The sequence below is a fragment of the Artemia franciscana genome, chromosome 6, assembly GCF_032884065.1.
Source record: "Artemia franciscana chromosome 6, ASM3288406v1, whole genome shotgun sequence".
NCBI lineage: Eukaryota > Metazoa > Arthropoda > Branchiopoda > Anostraca > Artemiidae > Artemia > Artemia franciscana.
Window position 1 is genome coordinate 36,859,472 of NC_088868.1, and position 17,254 is coordinate 36,876,725.

A 17,254-nucleotide genomic window follows, 5' to 3' on the forward strand; every position below is an offset into this window, starting at 1 on the left:
CCACTTCTTTTTAATGAATTTCTTTTTTATGGATGAATTTTCCTATCCAACCTGGAGGAAAAATTGACCAAGTTCGTAATTTAAAATCTGTTCACTCTTTAAGGAAAAACTTGAAAGAATTTTTCCTCTATTGATTTTCTCTCTCCTAAATATCAGGATTAACCATAAGCTTGTTTTAAACAGACTTGTCTTGATCCACTTTGCTCGGAGACAAGACTGAGTGTATTTTCTAATAGTTAGGGATTTCGCTTTCAGCTTTTCATACATAAGTTAGTTTATTCTTATGCATATTAAGTATTTAACCTTGTTGATTGATGATTAAGAGACTAAGCTTTCTTTTCTCGTCCACCAAATATGAACCGGGAAAATCGGGGTGCTGCTATATTGGACACTTTCAAGAAGCCCTATTCAAGCCCCCCCTTCCATCTTCTCGATTTGTCACTCGAAAGGTGGATTTCCGTATAAAATGTGGAAAGAATTATACGAACTTATACGATCAGTCTTATTGCAAGTAATCTAGCTTAGTAGGGGTGTGCACAGTGGGGGGGGGGGTTGAGACCTGCCCTCCACATATAATTCTAAATTTTCTCGAATTTCATGACACTTCGTGTTTAATGTATCAAATATAGTTTTGGTTGTTTTTATTATTGCCCCCCCCCCTCCAAAAAATGCACACATGCTTGTAGCTTAGTACTAAAATATTTAATGTAGAAGTTTGAAAGTCGTAGGTTTTATAGTTTATTGCCGAAATGAAAAGGGTTAACAATTTACGGAACTAATTGCTTAATATGTATTAAACCATATGGCTTAATAAATACCTCCAATGCATAGGGTGAGAGATTCGACCCTTGGGATAGGGGGGGGGGTCAACATCGGAAAATTAATTTTGTGGATCTTTTACCAGGTGGCGGCTTTGAAAAAGTGTAGTTTTTTCCAAGTTCATGGGTTTTGTTTTCAATATAGGTTAAGCAATATTTTGTTTTTCTTTTCGGTAGAGTCCTGTAAATCATTTTGGATTCCTAGTTAGAGCGTAAAGCATTGTCCAATTGTAGTAATCAACTGTTACATACACTTCAAAAGTTCGAAAACATCTGCTCTAAAACCTTTCAAAATTCCGTATCAATTACTCACCACTGCTGAAGGCTTAGGATATCGATTGGAAACAAAACTCGTTTCCCTTAGGAATTTTCCCTTAGAATTTCCGCCATGGAAGAGGAGCCGAACCTTAGGGTGGGGCCGACGCCTCCCCCCAAGCCTGGAGAAGGACGCTCGCGACGCGTGCAGAGCATTATTAAAGCATATAATAGTGGTGTTGTCACCAGTGGCGAGGAAGCTAGTGAAATGTCAAACCCTGGATTTAAATACAGTGGATATACATCTAGTCGGGACCGAAGTTACAGACTAACAAGTTTAGATAGACTAGCTCAGAGACAAAAGCTTTTTGAAGCGAATGGATTAAATATTGATGAAAGTGATAATAAATCAGGTAGTGAAACAAGGGTAGTGTCACATGAAGTGCGATTGTCAACTATTGAAGTGAAAACGAACAGTGTTAATGGGAGTAAAATAGGCGCCAGTTCGGAGAATCTAGTCAATGGTGGTGGTGATGCTGATGATGGAGTTAGCTCGGTAAGACGATTGGGGTGGTGTGGCATGCTCAGGGATTTTTGGGGTGATACAGGTTGCAGTTCAAGCATGCTAGGTGAAGCCTTCTTAGCATGACCCTAATGCAATAGGATAATATTAGGTAAATTTGGAGGATTTTAAATTACTGACCTAGCATAGACATAGACAGGCCTTTAGTCAGACTTTCATTCTGAATCCAAATTTGCGTCAGAAATGAACTTTACCCCCCCCCCCCCCCCAGTGTCCTAATATATAACCTGAATTTTCTATGGGTATTGAATTCTCCTTAAGTCACTCTATTTTGCAAATTGAACTAACACTTTGTCCAACAATGGAAAATTTTTTCTATATATACAATTCAGAGTGTATATTTGCATTTTAGGGGGGGGGGGGGTACAGTTCATTTTCTATGCAAATGAATGTTACACTTGAATTCAGGATGCAAGTGTGACTAAAAGTATGTGTATTTCTTAGCTTTTTCAGTAATTTAAACTCCTCCAAATTTACCTAATATTAAGATAGAAAATGGTATGAAAATATAACACGGTTGCTTTAACTAATTTTGAAGTTAAAGTGTAGTTGTATACACAGTCTATTTACGCGAATCAAGACAATTGGGTAATAGTCAAGAATTGGGCGTCCTCAGAAGGAGACACTCTATAACATAGACATTTTTAGGTTGCTAATTTTACGCTTATTTCCATGGCTTGGTTCGCATTGTTATTATTTGTACTCAGCCTCCCTCTAATGGTTTCCTAGTCTTGGTTTATTTAGAAAAAATCAACATAACAATTGGTGAAAACTTATTCAAAAACAGATGAAAACGAAAAAAAAAAGAAAAATATAATTCGTTGATACTTGCTGCATATTATAAAGTAAAAAATTCATTTTTTTTTACATAGCCTAGGGCTATATGAGACAATTAAAGGGGGGCTGGGGATGAATTGTAAAAAACGTGAACCAAACCATGAAAAGCAGCATAAAATTAGCAGTCTAAAATGTATCTCTTTTGGTTCTCTTTTGGTCTTTTTTGGTTCTTTTGGTCTCCTTCTTTAGAGTCCCGATTCTAGACCTTTCCCAAAAACTTAATCGTTCTTTCATGAAACTGTTAATTAACTTAAGAGTTAATTTACAATGGAAGAATTGGATGCAGACATAGGAATTTGATTATGTATGTCAAAAAACAATAGAGCATAAAATTCATTTATTTTAAACAAAGATAAAAAATAATGTTTTTTTTATTAAGTGGGGGATGAAGGGCTCAAATAACGATTTTTATACCACTATACTACCTTTTCTCGAGAGTGACAAAATTTCCCTATTTACGTACAAATTTAGTTCCAGGTCCAGAGAAAGTCCTTAACACTGAACAACACTAATGATGAGCCGAACCTGGAGTTATTGTTGTGCCATGGCCCGAATTATTGTAGAGGCGTTGATGGTTGCTGTCCTAGTGGATCTTAAAGCCATCAACGCCTCTACCAAAATTCGGGCCATGGCACAACAATAACTCCAGGTTCGGCTCATCATTAGAGTTGTTCAGTATTTTTAGTTTTATTTATTTAGTGATTTTACTTTCTGGCAAGAAATTTGAATTAACCTGATGATGACAGGCACAGGTCCTGTCGAAATTATCGTTAGAAGAAAAATCAATCACCTGACATCCATAGCTTAGGTAAGCTTATTACCTTCTATCATCATTATTAACGAGTAGGACACACATTTCGGGGAGGGGTCAAACACCTTAACCCCCCTCCCCACCTGGATACAGCCTTGCCCCCAGTATTTTAAAAATATCATTTTTGTATCTTAATTTAAAAAAGAAGAAAATTCCTTTCCCCTTCATTTTGTCCTTCATTTGGTGGCACTGATTTTATCCTTGGTAAACCGCTTCAAAGGCATAAAAGATGCAGTTTTTTGGGTCGTCGATAATATAATAAGCTAAGAGTAATGAATATAGGGTTTTGAAAGATGTTGTTGACATACCAAGCTTCATATACATCGGATTACAGAAGCATGTCAATGAAGATTTAGAATATTAGGAACTTTTAGAAGGAAGAAATTTGTCTTCGCAAAATTTGGCTTGCCTGTTTTGATTTTGCTGCAAAATATATTGTCTTTTTTTTATTACTTCTATTCGAAAATATGTCTTTTACGTGTCTTTAAAGTCAAGGAGTCCTGCATAGGTTTAAAAAATATCATTTTTTCTTATTTCAATTAAAATAATAAAGAACTGACAATATCACCCTAAATTTTGACAAAGAATATTTGTTTTGCATCTTCATTTAAAAAAAACTGTAGAACAAGGGTAGTTATCTGTTAGCCAGTACACACTCGAGAATTTATATCTATAAAATCAGACAATAATCGGTTTATTGCTGTTTGTTTGTGGAGACAATTAGCTTCGGCTCAGTGAAAAACTACATTGTAGCTATATTTTATTAAATATTCAGTTAGTATTTTGGTTAGACGAGGTTACATTTTGTATGCAGCCCCGCTATACTTAACCCCCAACCCCCCTGACAAGCAAATATACAGCCCAAATTATAAATATTCTACCTATCTCCCAAGCGTCTCAGTTGTTTCAACCTCGTACCTGTAGATCCAAATTCTTGAGTGTGTAGTCTACTGGCTAACAGATAAGTACCGAACAAAGTTCATGCCATTCCCCCTATATTTTCGTGATTTGGTACCAATGACTTCATTCTTGGTAAGCCGCTTCAGAGAAAGCAAAAATACAGGTCCTATTACTTCGTCGAGAATATAAAACCAAAAGTAATGAATACAGGGCCTCAAAAAATTTTATTGGGGTACCAAGTTTCAAATATATCGAATTAAAGACACTGTGAATAAAAAGTGCCTGGCTAATTTCCCCCAGGAAATCCTCCGCGGAAAATTTCCCCGGCAGAAAGTACCTCCGAAAAATTCTTCCCATATATAAAATTGAGCAGTGGATGAGGCATGGGAAGAATTGCCCCTCCATGGGGGGATTTTTTCGGGGGGGGGGGAATTAGCCTAGAACGAAATAAAGACAGCTGAAACTTTTAAAGATAGAAGTATCTTCTCCACAGACTTTTGACGGTTTTGACCGTAATATATATTGTCTTGTCTAAAAAATCTGTTTTTGATGACATGAAGTTTCTAAATGTTATTTCAGAACTGTTTGGCCGCCTGAAAGGCACTAGACAACAAATTAAAATTTATTGCTGTGCCAAGATCTAAATTATGCGATTCTAATATAAATTTTCACGCTGAATTCGAATATGCTAATATAATGTTACGTTAACTAGAGTTTTTGTATTGTTATTATGTGAGTTTTTATTTACAGAGAGAGAAAGTTAGAGAAGTTCTATATGCTGAATTTCTAATTGTCACCATAACTTTTCTAATTTCCATGCTTCTTATAAAATTATTTATTGAATTTAGTTTTTTCTGAAATACCGAAAATTCAACTAAAAACCTTAAAAAATTGCTATGCTACTGAGCTCTTTTACCGGCACGCGTATTACTATGGTTTTTCGATACTATGTATTCTGATGATAAATCTAATAGGCCAGTAAAGGTACGGTTTTGATCGGCATTTGAAAAACGGAAATGTATTTGGAACCAAAATGTCCAGAAAAATTTGCATAAAAACATATCTGAAATCGGCAGTGAAGAAATACCCCCTTTTTTTCAGGGAAAGGAGAAGAAAAAAAGGGTGAAATCTCGAATTTAAATCCTTGCAATATTTTCTAGATTTAAAGGTCGTTTCTTATTAATTTGATTTAGAAAAAAACGGAAAATGACATCAGAATTGAAAAATTCCATCACTTAATACCCCATTACTACCCTAGGCGAGGTCAGAAGGAGTAAGAAAAATATCATTGAGGGTTATAATAATGTATTACATATTTGAAAAAAAATGGGAAAATGGGCTACTAAGTAATGGAATTTTCCAATTTTGATATAATTTTCGGTCTCTCTGGACTGAATTGGTAGGAAACAACCTTACAATCCAGAAAATATTGTAGAAACATTAAATTCGAGATTCCCTTCCCCCCTCTTTGCCCTGAAAAAGGGATATGCCTGATTTTGAATGTGCTATTAAGCAAATTCCCTGAATATTTTGTTGCCAAAACATTTCTGTTGCTCAAATCCTGAGGTTTAACCATTTTTCGTAATTTTACTATAGACTATATGGACAATACTAACTTGGAGTTCAAATAATTTCCATTTTTGCGTAGTTAAATCAAAGCGCGTTTCCTGCGATATATTTTGAATGTAGGGAATATTTTTTTATTTTGGACGTTGAGTTGTTCTTCGCGGTTTGCTTTATAGTAACCGTCAATGAAATTTGAGGGGACATTCACTTTCAGATACCAAGTACACGGGGTGGCGCGTGCCGATTGTGGCAAAATTTTGCAGTACACGTGAAGTTCTGCGATGTACACCAGGTGGCGGAAAGTGTATGCCCCACGAATTAAGATTTGCTTCAGTGAATTGACTTCGGGTGTGTTTTTGACTTTGTTATACTATCTCCCCCAATCCTTTGGAGGATTAGATATATTTTACTCGAATTAAACCGAATCAAAACCGGGTGCTCGATTTTCTTTGGGAGAAATTGCCTAGAGGTAGTTCAGATACTCGTTTTACGAGCCGTATATCACACAATAAGTTATACGCAAAATATGGTTTGATCCAAATTCCCAGTTCTATGATAAAAGTAATCTAGGTAAAATTTTATAGTTTAAGGATTACATATTCACAGATGGCGTGTTTTCTGGCCATCCATCGTGGGCCATGCGAATACTAGTTCGTCTCTGACTGGGCTGAGATGACGTAATACCTCGATTGCGGCAGTTTCCTGATCTGTATTACCCATAAGACAAACGCTGACTTATAATAATTCAGCTGGGATAGTTGATATGCATAGCTGACGACATGGACGAATCCGCCTAAGATTGCTCCAACCCCCCCCCCACCCACTCGGGGGTCTTTTCAGAAAAGGTTTTAAAATCCACGAGGGAAATGTTCAACGGTCAGATCCCTCACTTCCTTGCAAAAATCTTCTAAATATCATCCAAAAAATTCCTAACGCTATTGTATCGCCTGGTGACGTCTGAGAAATTGTCCTGTGCCTCCATTTTGGTTTCCCAGATTAATTTTTCTATTATTTACCCTCCTGTATGTAATGGGTGGTTCTGCTTTGTGACCCATTAACTGTATTTACCTAAGACTGTTCCGAGCTACTTCGCCATGCGATGTGACTCAAGTCCGGCAATCGATAGTGTTCCTTTTTTGGTAGAATTTCAAAAATCCATTTGAGTCATCTTCGTACCATTTTTGGTAAATTTTAGACGCGTTGTTACAATATGGCACTTTAGGACATATCATGGTGCAATCCAAAATTCCTGGTACTTTTGACCCGTATTTGCAGGGTCAAATATTTTTTCCAAATTTTCGTAACTCCTCAAAGCATATATAAGGGATTTAAGCCAAAGACAAGAGATCTTCGGGGGGCGTCCTTCAAAAAGGAATTTCAGGAGAAACAACGCTTAACTTTGGTTTTGAGAGATGATAAAAATATTTGTGAAGAAAAAGTAGCTTACCTTTCAGTTTATTCCAGTATGTTTTCTGTAGTATAAGAACTGACGTATAATACTATTAAATAAAAATAACAAGTGTTTTCAACTGAAAGTAAGGAGCAACCTTAAAACGTAAAACGAACAGAAATTATTATGTATGTGAGGGAGGCTGCCCCCTCATCAGCACCTCGCTCTTCACGGTGAAGTTTTTTGCCACTATAAAAAAAAGCTACTTATCTGTCTGATTAAACGACCCTTGTGTTTTAAGAGTCGTTTCTAAAGAATTGGAACAAAATTTAAATTTTAGTGCAAACCGCGAGGTTTTAAGGAGGGAGCAACCCCCCTCATATACATAATAATTTCTGTTCGTTTTAAGTTTTACTGTTGCTTTCCACTTTCAGTTGAAAAAACTTGTTTTTTTTAAAGTTTAATTTCTGATCGTTTTTCAAATAACACCAGGATACCTGACTCCACTTCCACAAAAAATCCCCTCCCCGCGGAAATATCCTCTGGACAATTCCAACCCTGGCGAAAATTTACACTGGAAAATTACCCTTTACATCTCCACATATAAAATTCAATTGTTAAAGAGAAAGCAATACATATACAGGAATTTCGTAGGAATTCTGGCAAATTCCTCCAGTTTAGATATTTCCCCTGAAAATTTCTCCCCCTGGAAACTTCTCTCCATGCAAAATTATCCCCTTGCAAAATCTCCCCAGCATAAAATTAGTCCTTCCCTCCCCACTCTAAATATGAACACTCATTTCTCAATAACTAATACTATACGTAAACAATGGCCAAATTTTATAATTTAAAGACATTTCGCAAAGGGATGTGGGGATCATGTTATCTCCAAAGACTTAGTTATTGGGCCTTTAAACTATGCTGAACAAAATAGCTATCTCAAGATTTTGTTCAGACGATTTGCGAAAAAGTGGTGTGGGAGGGGCCCTTGAATTTTTTGGTCACTTATAAAGGGCACTAGAACTTTTCATTTCCGTTAGAATGAGCTGTCTCCTGACGTTCTAGGCGCACCGGGTCAATACGATCACCCCTGGAAAAAAAATTTCCTTGATCTTTCTTCTGGTAAAAATTGCAAATTCCACATTTTTTCAGACAGGAGTATGAAACCTCATAAACCTCGATGGTATGATTTTCATTAAAATTCTATGACTTCTAGGGGGTCTTTCCCTCTTTTTGAATTCAGACAAATTTTTTCAGGCTCGTAGCTTTTGACGGTTAATACTAAACTTAATGAAACTTATATGTTTGGAATCAGCATAATAAACCGATTCTTTTAATAAATTTATTGGTATCAAAACTCCGTCTTTTAGAGTTTCGATTGCTATTGAGCCGGGTCACTCCTTACTTACAGTTCATTAAAACGAACTGTTTGATAACTGTGCTAAAAAATATCTTTGGGCTTAATTTGGTTAGGGAAATGGTCCAAATTTATCTCAAAGCATTAGCAACGCCGAATCTCAGTCCCAAAGCATCAGGCCGCCCTGGCCGAGTGGGTTGGTGCGCTGGATTCGGGATCCTGTGTCTGAGAGGACGCGGGTTCGAATCCCGGTGTACCCAATTCTTCAGTTTGGGACGGGGGTCAGTGGCGTGATCCTGTAAGCTTAGCCAGAGTCGACCCAGCTCTAAATGGGTACCTGGAGAAATCTGGGGAAGGTAAACAGAAAGGGTGTGTGAAAGCACAGGTTGGCTGGACCCCAACCCCCCAGTGCACTTCCTGGCTGAAGGGCAAAGAAACGGAGATCAGCACCGCCGGTACGGACTGTAAAGTCTAAATGCCGCATCCTTTACCTTTTTTTTACATCTCAGTCAATGTAATTTCAGTCGTGTATGTTAGTCATCGTTTGGTTCTGTCATTTTTAACATCAGTCCCATATCCAAGTATAACTTACCTTACTGTAAAGAGATTCAATTGAAAGAATACTAAATACAATAAAGCTTCTCGATATCCGTTGGTTGTGTGTCTGGTCACTGGCGGATCCAGGGCTGATCCCTGCCCCCCAAGAATCTTTCTGGCGCCCTCATTCCTTGTTTTTTCTGTTTTTCAATCTTTCTTTTAATTTGTCAATTTGATCAATTATTGGCACCCTTGTCACATTGACCTTTCCCCCGTGACTTGGCTTATTGGCGCCCTTGTCACACCCATCCCCTAAGATTTTGTTCTAGATCCACCCCTGGGTTTAGTTAGACTTGGGTTTCGAGACAAGTGTCTCTGTACATCAATATCTAGACAGTTGCCGTTCAGTTGTAAAATTCTGCTCTTGATTGTAACAAGTAGCAGCTAAGTATGCAGTTCTGCAGTCTTGAACTCGCTCTAAGATTCCAAATTCTGCAAATCTGGACCTCTTTAACACTGTACTTACCATCTGCGCTTATGAGTGGCGTCCAGATCTATATCCGGCTGATCTTCCATGCGCAAGTACATCTCATAGACGTATTGTTATAAAAGTATAAATCAGTATATTTGAATATTAAATTATATTTAAAATAATTAAAATTATACTATTTTATATTTATTATAATGTTTATACTGTAAAATTTAAAATAAAATATATGATATTTAAATTTATAATATATAATATTTGTAAATTTAAAATCTTGTATAATGTAAAATAATTTATTGATTTATAATTATAAAATATAATTTATTCATATATAGTATTTAACATTTGAATATTATATTTAAAATATTGAAAATAATATGTTTAAAATTAAAAATCTGTGGTGGATGACCTGACATACAGGTCTAGTTGTCTATGCATGGATGTCCTACTGAACTTGTATTTGAACGCCGACTTGCGTTCCTTCAATATTGAATGCAAGATTGAAGGATTGTCGAACCCCTTTTGAAATATTAATTATACCCGAAAGTCTCCAATGCGACATTCCATTGCTCCGCGTTGTTCATATTATGGGTTATAAATAGCTCATTCATAAATCACAACCCTAATTTAGATTAGAGTTTATCAACTACAAACTGGTGATGAATGATTTTGTGCTTTAATAAGATTGTCAGCTAAGCAGACACGAAATTTTTGACGTAAGTGTTCAGGGGGCTAAGGCCCTTCAGGGGCGGAAATTCAAAGGGGAAATGTGGCATAACATTCATTTTCCGGAAGCGAAAAAAATGTTTTAAAGCATTAGTTACGAAAACATCTCTAATAAAAAATAATAGTTATAAAATAATAAAAATAATCTAATAAATAATAATAATAAATAATCTAATAAAAAATAATAATAATAAATAATCTAATAAAAAATAATAATTATAATAAGTTTTTATGTGGCTTTCAAGATAAGACAAACACAATGCTGAAATCAAAAGCTTAAAATTACAATATTTTTTCTATTTGACAAAAAGAGGCTGTCTATAACATTTTAGAAAAAAAGTAGATACTTATACTTGTTTTGAGAATATAGGTACTTGCGTATTATAGCGACCACTCCCAAGAAGGGAAGTTAGGTTGATCCTAATGAAATATACGAAAATATGATGAAAATATAATACTTAAGTAATAAAATTGTGGAAACTACAATAGAGAATTATGGAAAGCCCAGAGCGTCCTATATTAAACACCTAACCTAACTAACTCTATATATTAAACATTTAATCAAAATATACCGAGATACTAGTTTTTCTAACTCAGGCTAAGCTAATTATCTCCGAGTGCACGCAGAGAAACACATTTTTACGAAAGAACAAGAAGAACGGTGTGGTCACTATAATAAGTACCACAATATCTGAGGATTGCTTATTACTGAGGATTGAATTATCCATGTTTTTTTCATGAATTTATATATTTATTTTATAAATGTATTTCTTTCATTTACTCCTGATTCTGTACTACGGATTGAACCAATCCATTGAACACTTCTCATTTATTAGTATTCATTTATTATTTCATTTTTTAGCTTTCATTCATTAGTATTTCATTTATATTATTTCATTTATTTCATTTACTAGTTTTCTTTTATTCACACTTTTCATTTATTAGTCTTTCATAAATTTTTAATAAGGTAGTCGGTAAGTTTTATTTTAACGAAACGGCTTAATACCTATGAGATCGAGGATTTAATAAATACCTCCAAGACAGTGGTGGTTCTGGCCTCTCTTACGCCGGGGGAAAATCTTGATTATCACCCTCCCCCTGTCTCCCAAAAATTTTCAGGCTAGATTTAAAGACAATTTCACTTACTAACAAAAATTTGACAACTGCGCCCTCTACTTTATTTTAATAAAAATTAAGTTTCGAAAATAAAATATGATTATAACCGTTAGATGATTTATTTAAAATTTTGCGCCCTTAACATTTCTGTGTTCGGGGCAAATGTACCTCTTTCTCCCCCTAAAACTGCCTCGGCACAAGCCTCAAATTGACATAGGTCCGGCCCTTGGAGAAGAGGGAGGGTCAATAACATAAAAGAACTTTTTAGGCTGTTAGTTTAGCAGGAGGTGGGAAGATCACTCAGACCCTCTTGACATTGTTCTTTCCTTTCTTTTTTTTGGGGGGGGGGATGATACTGAAAAAGAAATCTTTCTTCCAGTTCCCTCTTTTGTATACTTTTCGCGCTAAGAAGCATTGAAGAAAAGGGGGATTATTAGGGAATTACCTTCAGTGAATGAATAAATTAAAAAGAACCAGTTTTTCAACTGAAAGTAAGGAGTTAAAACTTATCGAACAGGAAATATTCCGTTCGTGAGGAGATCCACTCCCTCCTCAATTTCTTACTCTTCACGCAAAAGTTTTTAAGCACTTTAAAAAAGCATCTAATTCTAATTAAACTGTGCTTAATTATATATTTTCTAATGAAAATTGTGTTTCAGGAGTCACTCTTAAAGAATTAGAACAAAAAGTCAAACTTTAGCCTAAAGAGGGAGATATTGAGGAGTGAGCAGGCCAATTTGTATCTATTATTAGCAAAATTACGTTTTTTAGAGTTTTGGTTGGTATTGGGCCGAGTCGCTCCTTACTTACAGCTCGTTACCACGAGCTGTTTGAGACCAGATAATGTGGTTCTCCTGGCCTTTTTGATTTCTCCTGGGTATTATGGTGTTTTTGCTTGTTGTTTCCCAGACCTGGGTGCTGGGAAATGTCAGATTGTTTCTAACGTATTATTAAATTTACGGAATGGATTGACAGATAGACGACTCTGGAAATTTGGAATTGTTCTGGAATGTAGTTCTCTGATGTCATTTCACATTTTCTTTTTCATGGTTGACTTAGCAGAGGAAGATTTGTGGTTGTTGTTAAATGAGGAAAACAAGAACTGGCGTCTTTCTAATCAAACTTGATTAATTAACTAATCAATTAATAAATTGATTAACTAATCAATAATAAATTAAACTTAAATCAACTTAAATTAATTAATCAACTAATTAATTAATTTCTAAATTAACTTGATATTTTGTATGTTCAGCATGTGCAAAAGAAGAAAGATATGCGACTCAGTAAAAAATTGGACGTGATACGCATGGAATGGTTTTCATAGTCGTAAAAAGTGATTCCTGGGAAACATTTCTTTTTCGGACAGAAGCGGCGATTTTTATTTTCAAGTCCAGTGAAAAACGTTTCCTCGTCTGAGGATCCACTGTTCCTTGCCGGCCATGATATCAACAGCGCTTTTGACTCTGGAATCCACCCGCAACTTTTACTAGCGCCTCTGCTTCGTAGTATGAACAGTTCTGTAATAACTACTCTTCGAAACATGTATCGGAAATTAAATGTAAAGATTAAGTCACTTTCTGGTAAAAACCTTTGATTTAATTGACAGGTCAATTCCCGTACATACCGGGTCATTACGGTCATACCGGGTCATTACGCCTGTTTGCAAAAAGGGTTAGGATAGCACTGATTGCCAGTCGTACCGCCCAATCACTGTTTCTCCAGTATTGTGCAAGCTAATGGAATCCCTTGTGATCAATATGTTCAATCAGACTTGCTCCACGCCAGAAAACCAGTTCGGTTTCAAAAATGATCTCAGCCGTGAGCACGTCCACTCCATTATTGCAAATTTTATACTCAAAACCGCCTCGTCTGAGGATCCACTGTTTCTTGCCGGCCATGATCTCAGCAGAGCTTTTGACTCTGGAATCCACCTGCAACTTTTAATAGCGGCTCTGCTTCGTGGCATGAACAGTTCTGTAATAGTTACCCTTCGAAACATGTATCTGAGATAAAATGTAAAGGTTAAGTCACTTTCTGGTAAAACCTTTGATTTAATTGACAGGTCCATTCCCGTACATAAAGGTATTCGACAAGGTGCTATTACCTCACCACCGCTATTTAACAACGAATGTTATCGATGCCCAGAAGAAAGTTGAAATGAGCTTTATTTTTCGTGGCTTGAACCTCCCTGGCTTTAATAGAAAAGAATTTTGCAAGTTTAAGCGAGGAGTATAACGATATGGTCTAAAATTCAATCCGAGTAAGAGTGAATGTATTAAGTTCAATTCTAAACAACCAGTTTCTGATAGTACCATAGTCACTGGTTGATTATGATATCGAACTTTCGACATCCCTAACTTATCTGGGTTTACCCCTGGGTACTGACCTGAAAAGTACGTGTGCAGGGCTACTTGGGCATTTCAGCACCAAGGCTAGAACAGATTATGGACTACTAGTTAATGCTAAGACACGTTACAGTAAGAATGTTTTGGCTAGACTCTATAACGCTTACACAATCCCTCATATCCTAGTCCTAGCTCCTTTTTGGAAGCTATTTACCATGACTGATTTGCGGACAATCCGTAAGCTATATTACAAGTATTCAAAGTATCTTCTAAGTCTTCGTCTTTGGGCTCGTAACCGCAAAGCTACGCAATTATATGGTGTTAGTGATCCATTTGTAGCTGTGGACCAACGACGTGCCGAATTTGTTCCTTCTCTAGACCGTAGCTACCCATATTATACTGTGTTTCTATAGTATTGTTTATCATAGTCTGATTTTTTCTTTTTTTTTCTCTTCTCTGTTTTCCTTATACTCCATATGGGCACTTTCGTGTCATTTTATATGGGTCAATAAAATTATTGGTTGATCGATTGGTTTTACTATGTATTTTCAATTTTTATGGCCATTATCCTTACAATTGTTATTAAATTTAAGTGATATCTTGTTTCATGTTTTCATGAAAACAGTTCTATAACTTTTGTCATTGAACAAGGTCCCCCCTCTCTTTTTGTAACATTTTTAATGGTGTCTGGACCATTGAAAACTTAGGGACTGCAATGCCACTTGGCAACATCACTTTTACTTAGGGTTGTTCTAGGTTTGTGTTTTCGTTAATTTTTGGATGTTAGCTCCTGGTTATGTATTGTGTCTTAGCAATATTTCATACAAATGAAATTTGAGTTAAATCATAGATATTAGGTAATTATAGATTACCGAGAGAGTAGCTCCTTTATTTTTCTTCCATGTCGCCAACAAAGGTTGAAGGAGGCAAAACTGGTTATTTAATTCGATTATTCAATATCAACATTTGATTACCACCATTCTTGTTAGATGGCCGCTGTTTACCTGTTCGCGCAGTGCAATAATCTTTCTATATTTTCTGGTATCTATACTCAGTGCTGTACAAAAGGGGGACTGGGGAGAGCCCTCCCATGCTCCGTGGCTGGGGGAGGGTTCCGTGGCTTCGAATTTTTTAAAATGTGATTCAAGAGGGGGTGCCAAGACGAAGTGCCAAGGATATTGAAAATTAAATCTGATTATTAGATTTGTTAAGTGGAAAGTTACCAAGCCATATATATTTTAAATAATTTAGAAAAAATTGGGAGTTCAATTTTTAATGAAAAAGACCTCCATATGCGTTTATGGTCTTTTGATTGTAGAAAGTGCCAGATGAAAAAGAAAAGAAGAAAGGTAGGTAAAGAAAATCGGCGAAAAATAAGTATAAAACTTAAGAAGTTGTAGCTTTCCTTTTAAAATGCAGTTGCCTTGGGAAATCAACATATTTTCTTTGTTTGAGCTACTACGGACGGATAATTTTAGTTTTGCCTTTTTATTTCGATGGTTCAATGTGGCAACTCTGGTGGAAATATTCAGATGCCTTAAAAACTCGATAATATTGAAATAGCAAAAAAAAAATCTTAAAAATATGGGTTTATTAATAAATATGATTTAGGAGAATAGGAAGATAAGTCTGCCAATCAAGATTAGAATATTGGAAGCCACAGTGATTACAGTGGTCAAGTGTTGTTTTGTAGCATGGGAGCTCCGAAAAAAGATTTGATAAAATTTTTCCAGAAAAATTGCCTAAGGATTATTATAGGTACCCGACTGACTGACTGTCTCAAACAGTAGGCTATACGAAAATTGTGGTTCAATCCCGCTTTCTAGGGCTATAATGAGTGAATGGTTGAGATGGCTAAGGCACGTTCTGTGGATGACTGATGACACACTGTCCTTGCAGTCCAACCGTCTAGGGCCAAACGAAAGTAGGTCGAAAGGAACGATATGAGGAAAACGGAAACTTCCTGGGAGGGTGTAAAGAAGGGGGCTTTGCATAGATTGGGATGGAGGAGGAGCGTGTGTAGCTCTGTAAGCCTCAGGCGGCTTGGTGTTGTAGTGGTGTTACTAGAAGTAGTAGTTATAGACTTAAGATGGGCTAGTGATTTCCCTATAATGTTCTTGGTACTTCAACCTTTGCATCACCACGCCTTATATGGGATTTCTATTGCAATAAATTATCTGTTTATTGTATAGTTAACTAGTCGTGCGTATTCTTTTTATCTGAGAACATTTTATCTATGAGAGAATTTTATGTTGCCGCATATGGTGCATTCTTTTTTGTGTTTCTGGCTGTGTTTCTCTATTGGTCCCCGGAAGCATATGATAATGATTGAAGTTTTGAATATTAATATTTCTAAGATATATCTTTTCTCGTTTAATGAAGCCTATTTATCACGTTTCATGAATGAAAAATGACTTTTAAATGACTCTGCCAAAAGCGTAATGGAAGAATAAAAAACTACATTGCACATGTTTTTTGAAAATGTCACTTGCAGAAAACAAATCTTTTCTTGGCAGTGAAAGTTCTTTTTTGTGTATTGTAATATTTGGTTATTAAATTGGATACTATGCCTGTATGGTAGATACCTTTACAAGTGCAAGAGAAATTGAGAATCTAAAGAATTTTCTAATTTGGCCGTCTTCACAAATTTTCTCCCCCTCCTGAATAATCCCTGCATGCGTCAGGAACACATAGAAGACTTTGTCTCGAGGAAAGTGTGCTTTAGAAACAGATAAAAGAAAGAAAATTGTATGAAAAATAGGGATTGATGCAAACAGTTATGCTTGGGAGGGCGTCCCATTCCCTACATACTTTGATTGATCTTTTTGGAGATCGAGCCCGTTCTAATCTCAGTATGGGAGGAGGGAGTGACTTAAATGAGTTTCTTCATAGCTCTACAAGCAGGAAACGTTGGAATAGTACCTCGGTGTCCTAGTTGTACTTTATGGTTTCGATATCTTCAGAGGCGAGGGGTCCATAAATTCTTGTCTTAAGGACACACTGGACCGAGTCTTCAGTTCTCCACCAAACTTAATGAGACGTAATAGGAGCGTCCTCGTCCTTCCTTTAAGAGTAACTTCCCTCTCTTATTGACCTCCGTGCGAAGGGTGTGGTTCGATCCTTCGTGGACCTGCATGTGGCTGGCTCGGGGTAAACATGATTTTTCAAACACATTGTTTTCAGCAGTGGTGGTTCCGGCCCCTCCTGCACCCGCGGCAAAATCTTGATTAGCACCCCTCTTTCTCTCACAAAATTTTTATTTAATAACAAATTTTTTTCCAACTTATTAAGTAATTTATAATTTATTTTCATTTATTAGCTGCATCCTCTACTTTATTTTAATAAAATAACATTTCTGAAATTACACAATAATTATAACCTTTAGATTATTTATTTGAAATTTTACGCCCCTACAGTTTCTGCGTCCGAGGCAATTGCCCCTCTATCCTTTGAAACCACCTCTGGTTTTTGGAGCGGAACCCCGATTCGACCCTCGAATGGGCCGTAACCTTCAATTATTTTAGGT

At 36.2% G+C, this 17,254-nt stretch overlaps 1 protein-coding gene across 8 annotated transcripts in view; it reads left to right on the forward strand.

Moving 5' to 3' along the window:
• LOC136028378 (septin-7-like) overlaps window positions 1-17,254 on the forward strand; it is a 201,454-nt gene that overhangs the window by 41,305 nt on the left and 142,895 nt on the right. For 5 of the 8 annotated variants that reach the window (XM_065706182.1, XM_065706179.1, XM_065706178.1 and 2 more), the window contains one exon: window positions 996-1,629. The exons of 2 other annotated variants lie outside the window; for them this stretch is intronic. In XM_065706182.1, the coding sequence (XP_065562254.1) occupies window positions 1,207-1,629 (423 nt within the window). In that variant the 5' untranslated portion in view covers window positions 996-1,206. Of the gene's footprint in view, window positions 1-931; window positions 1,630-17,254 lie in introns of those variants that run through there. One more of the 8 variants, XM_065706177.1, reaches the window with a different exon arrangement.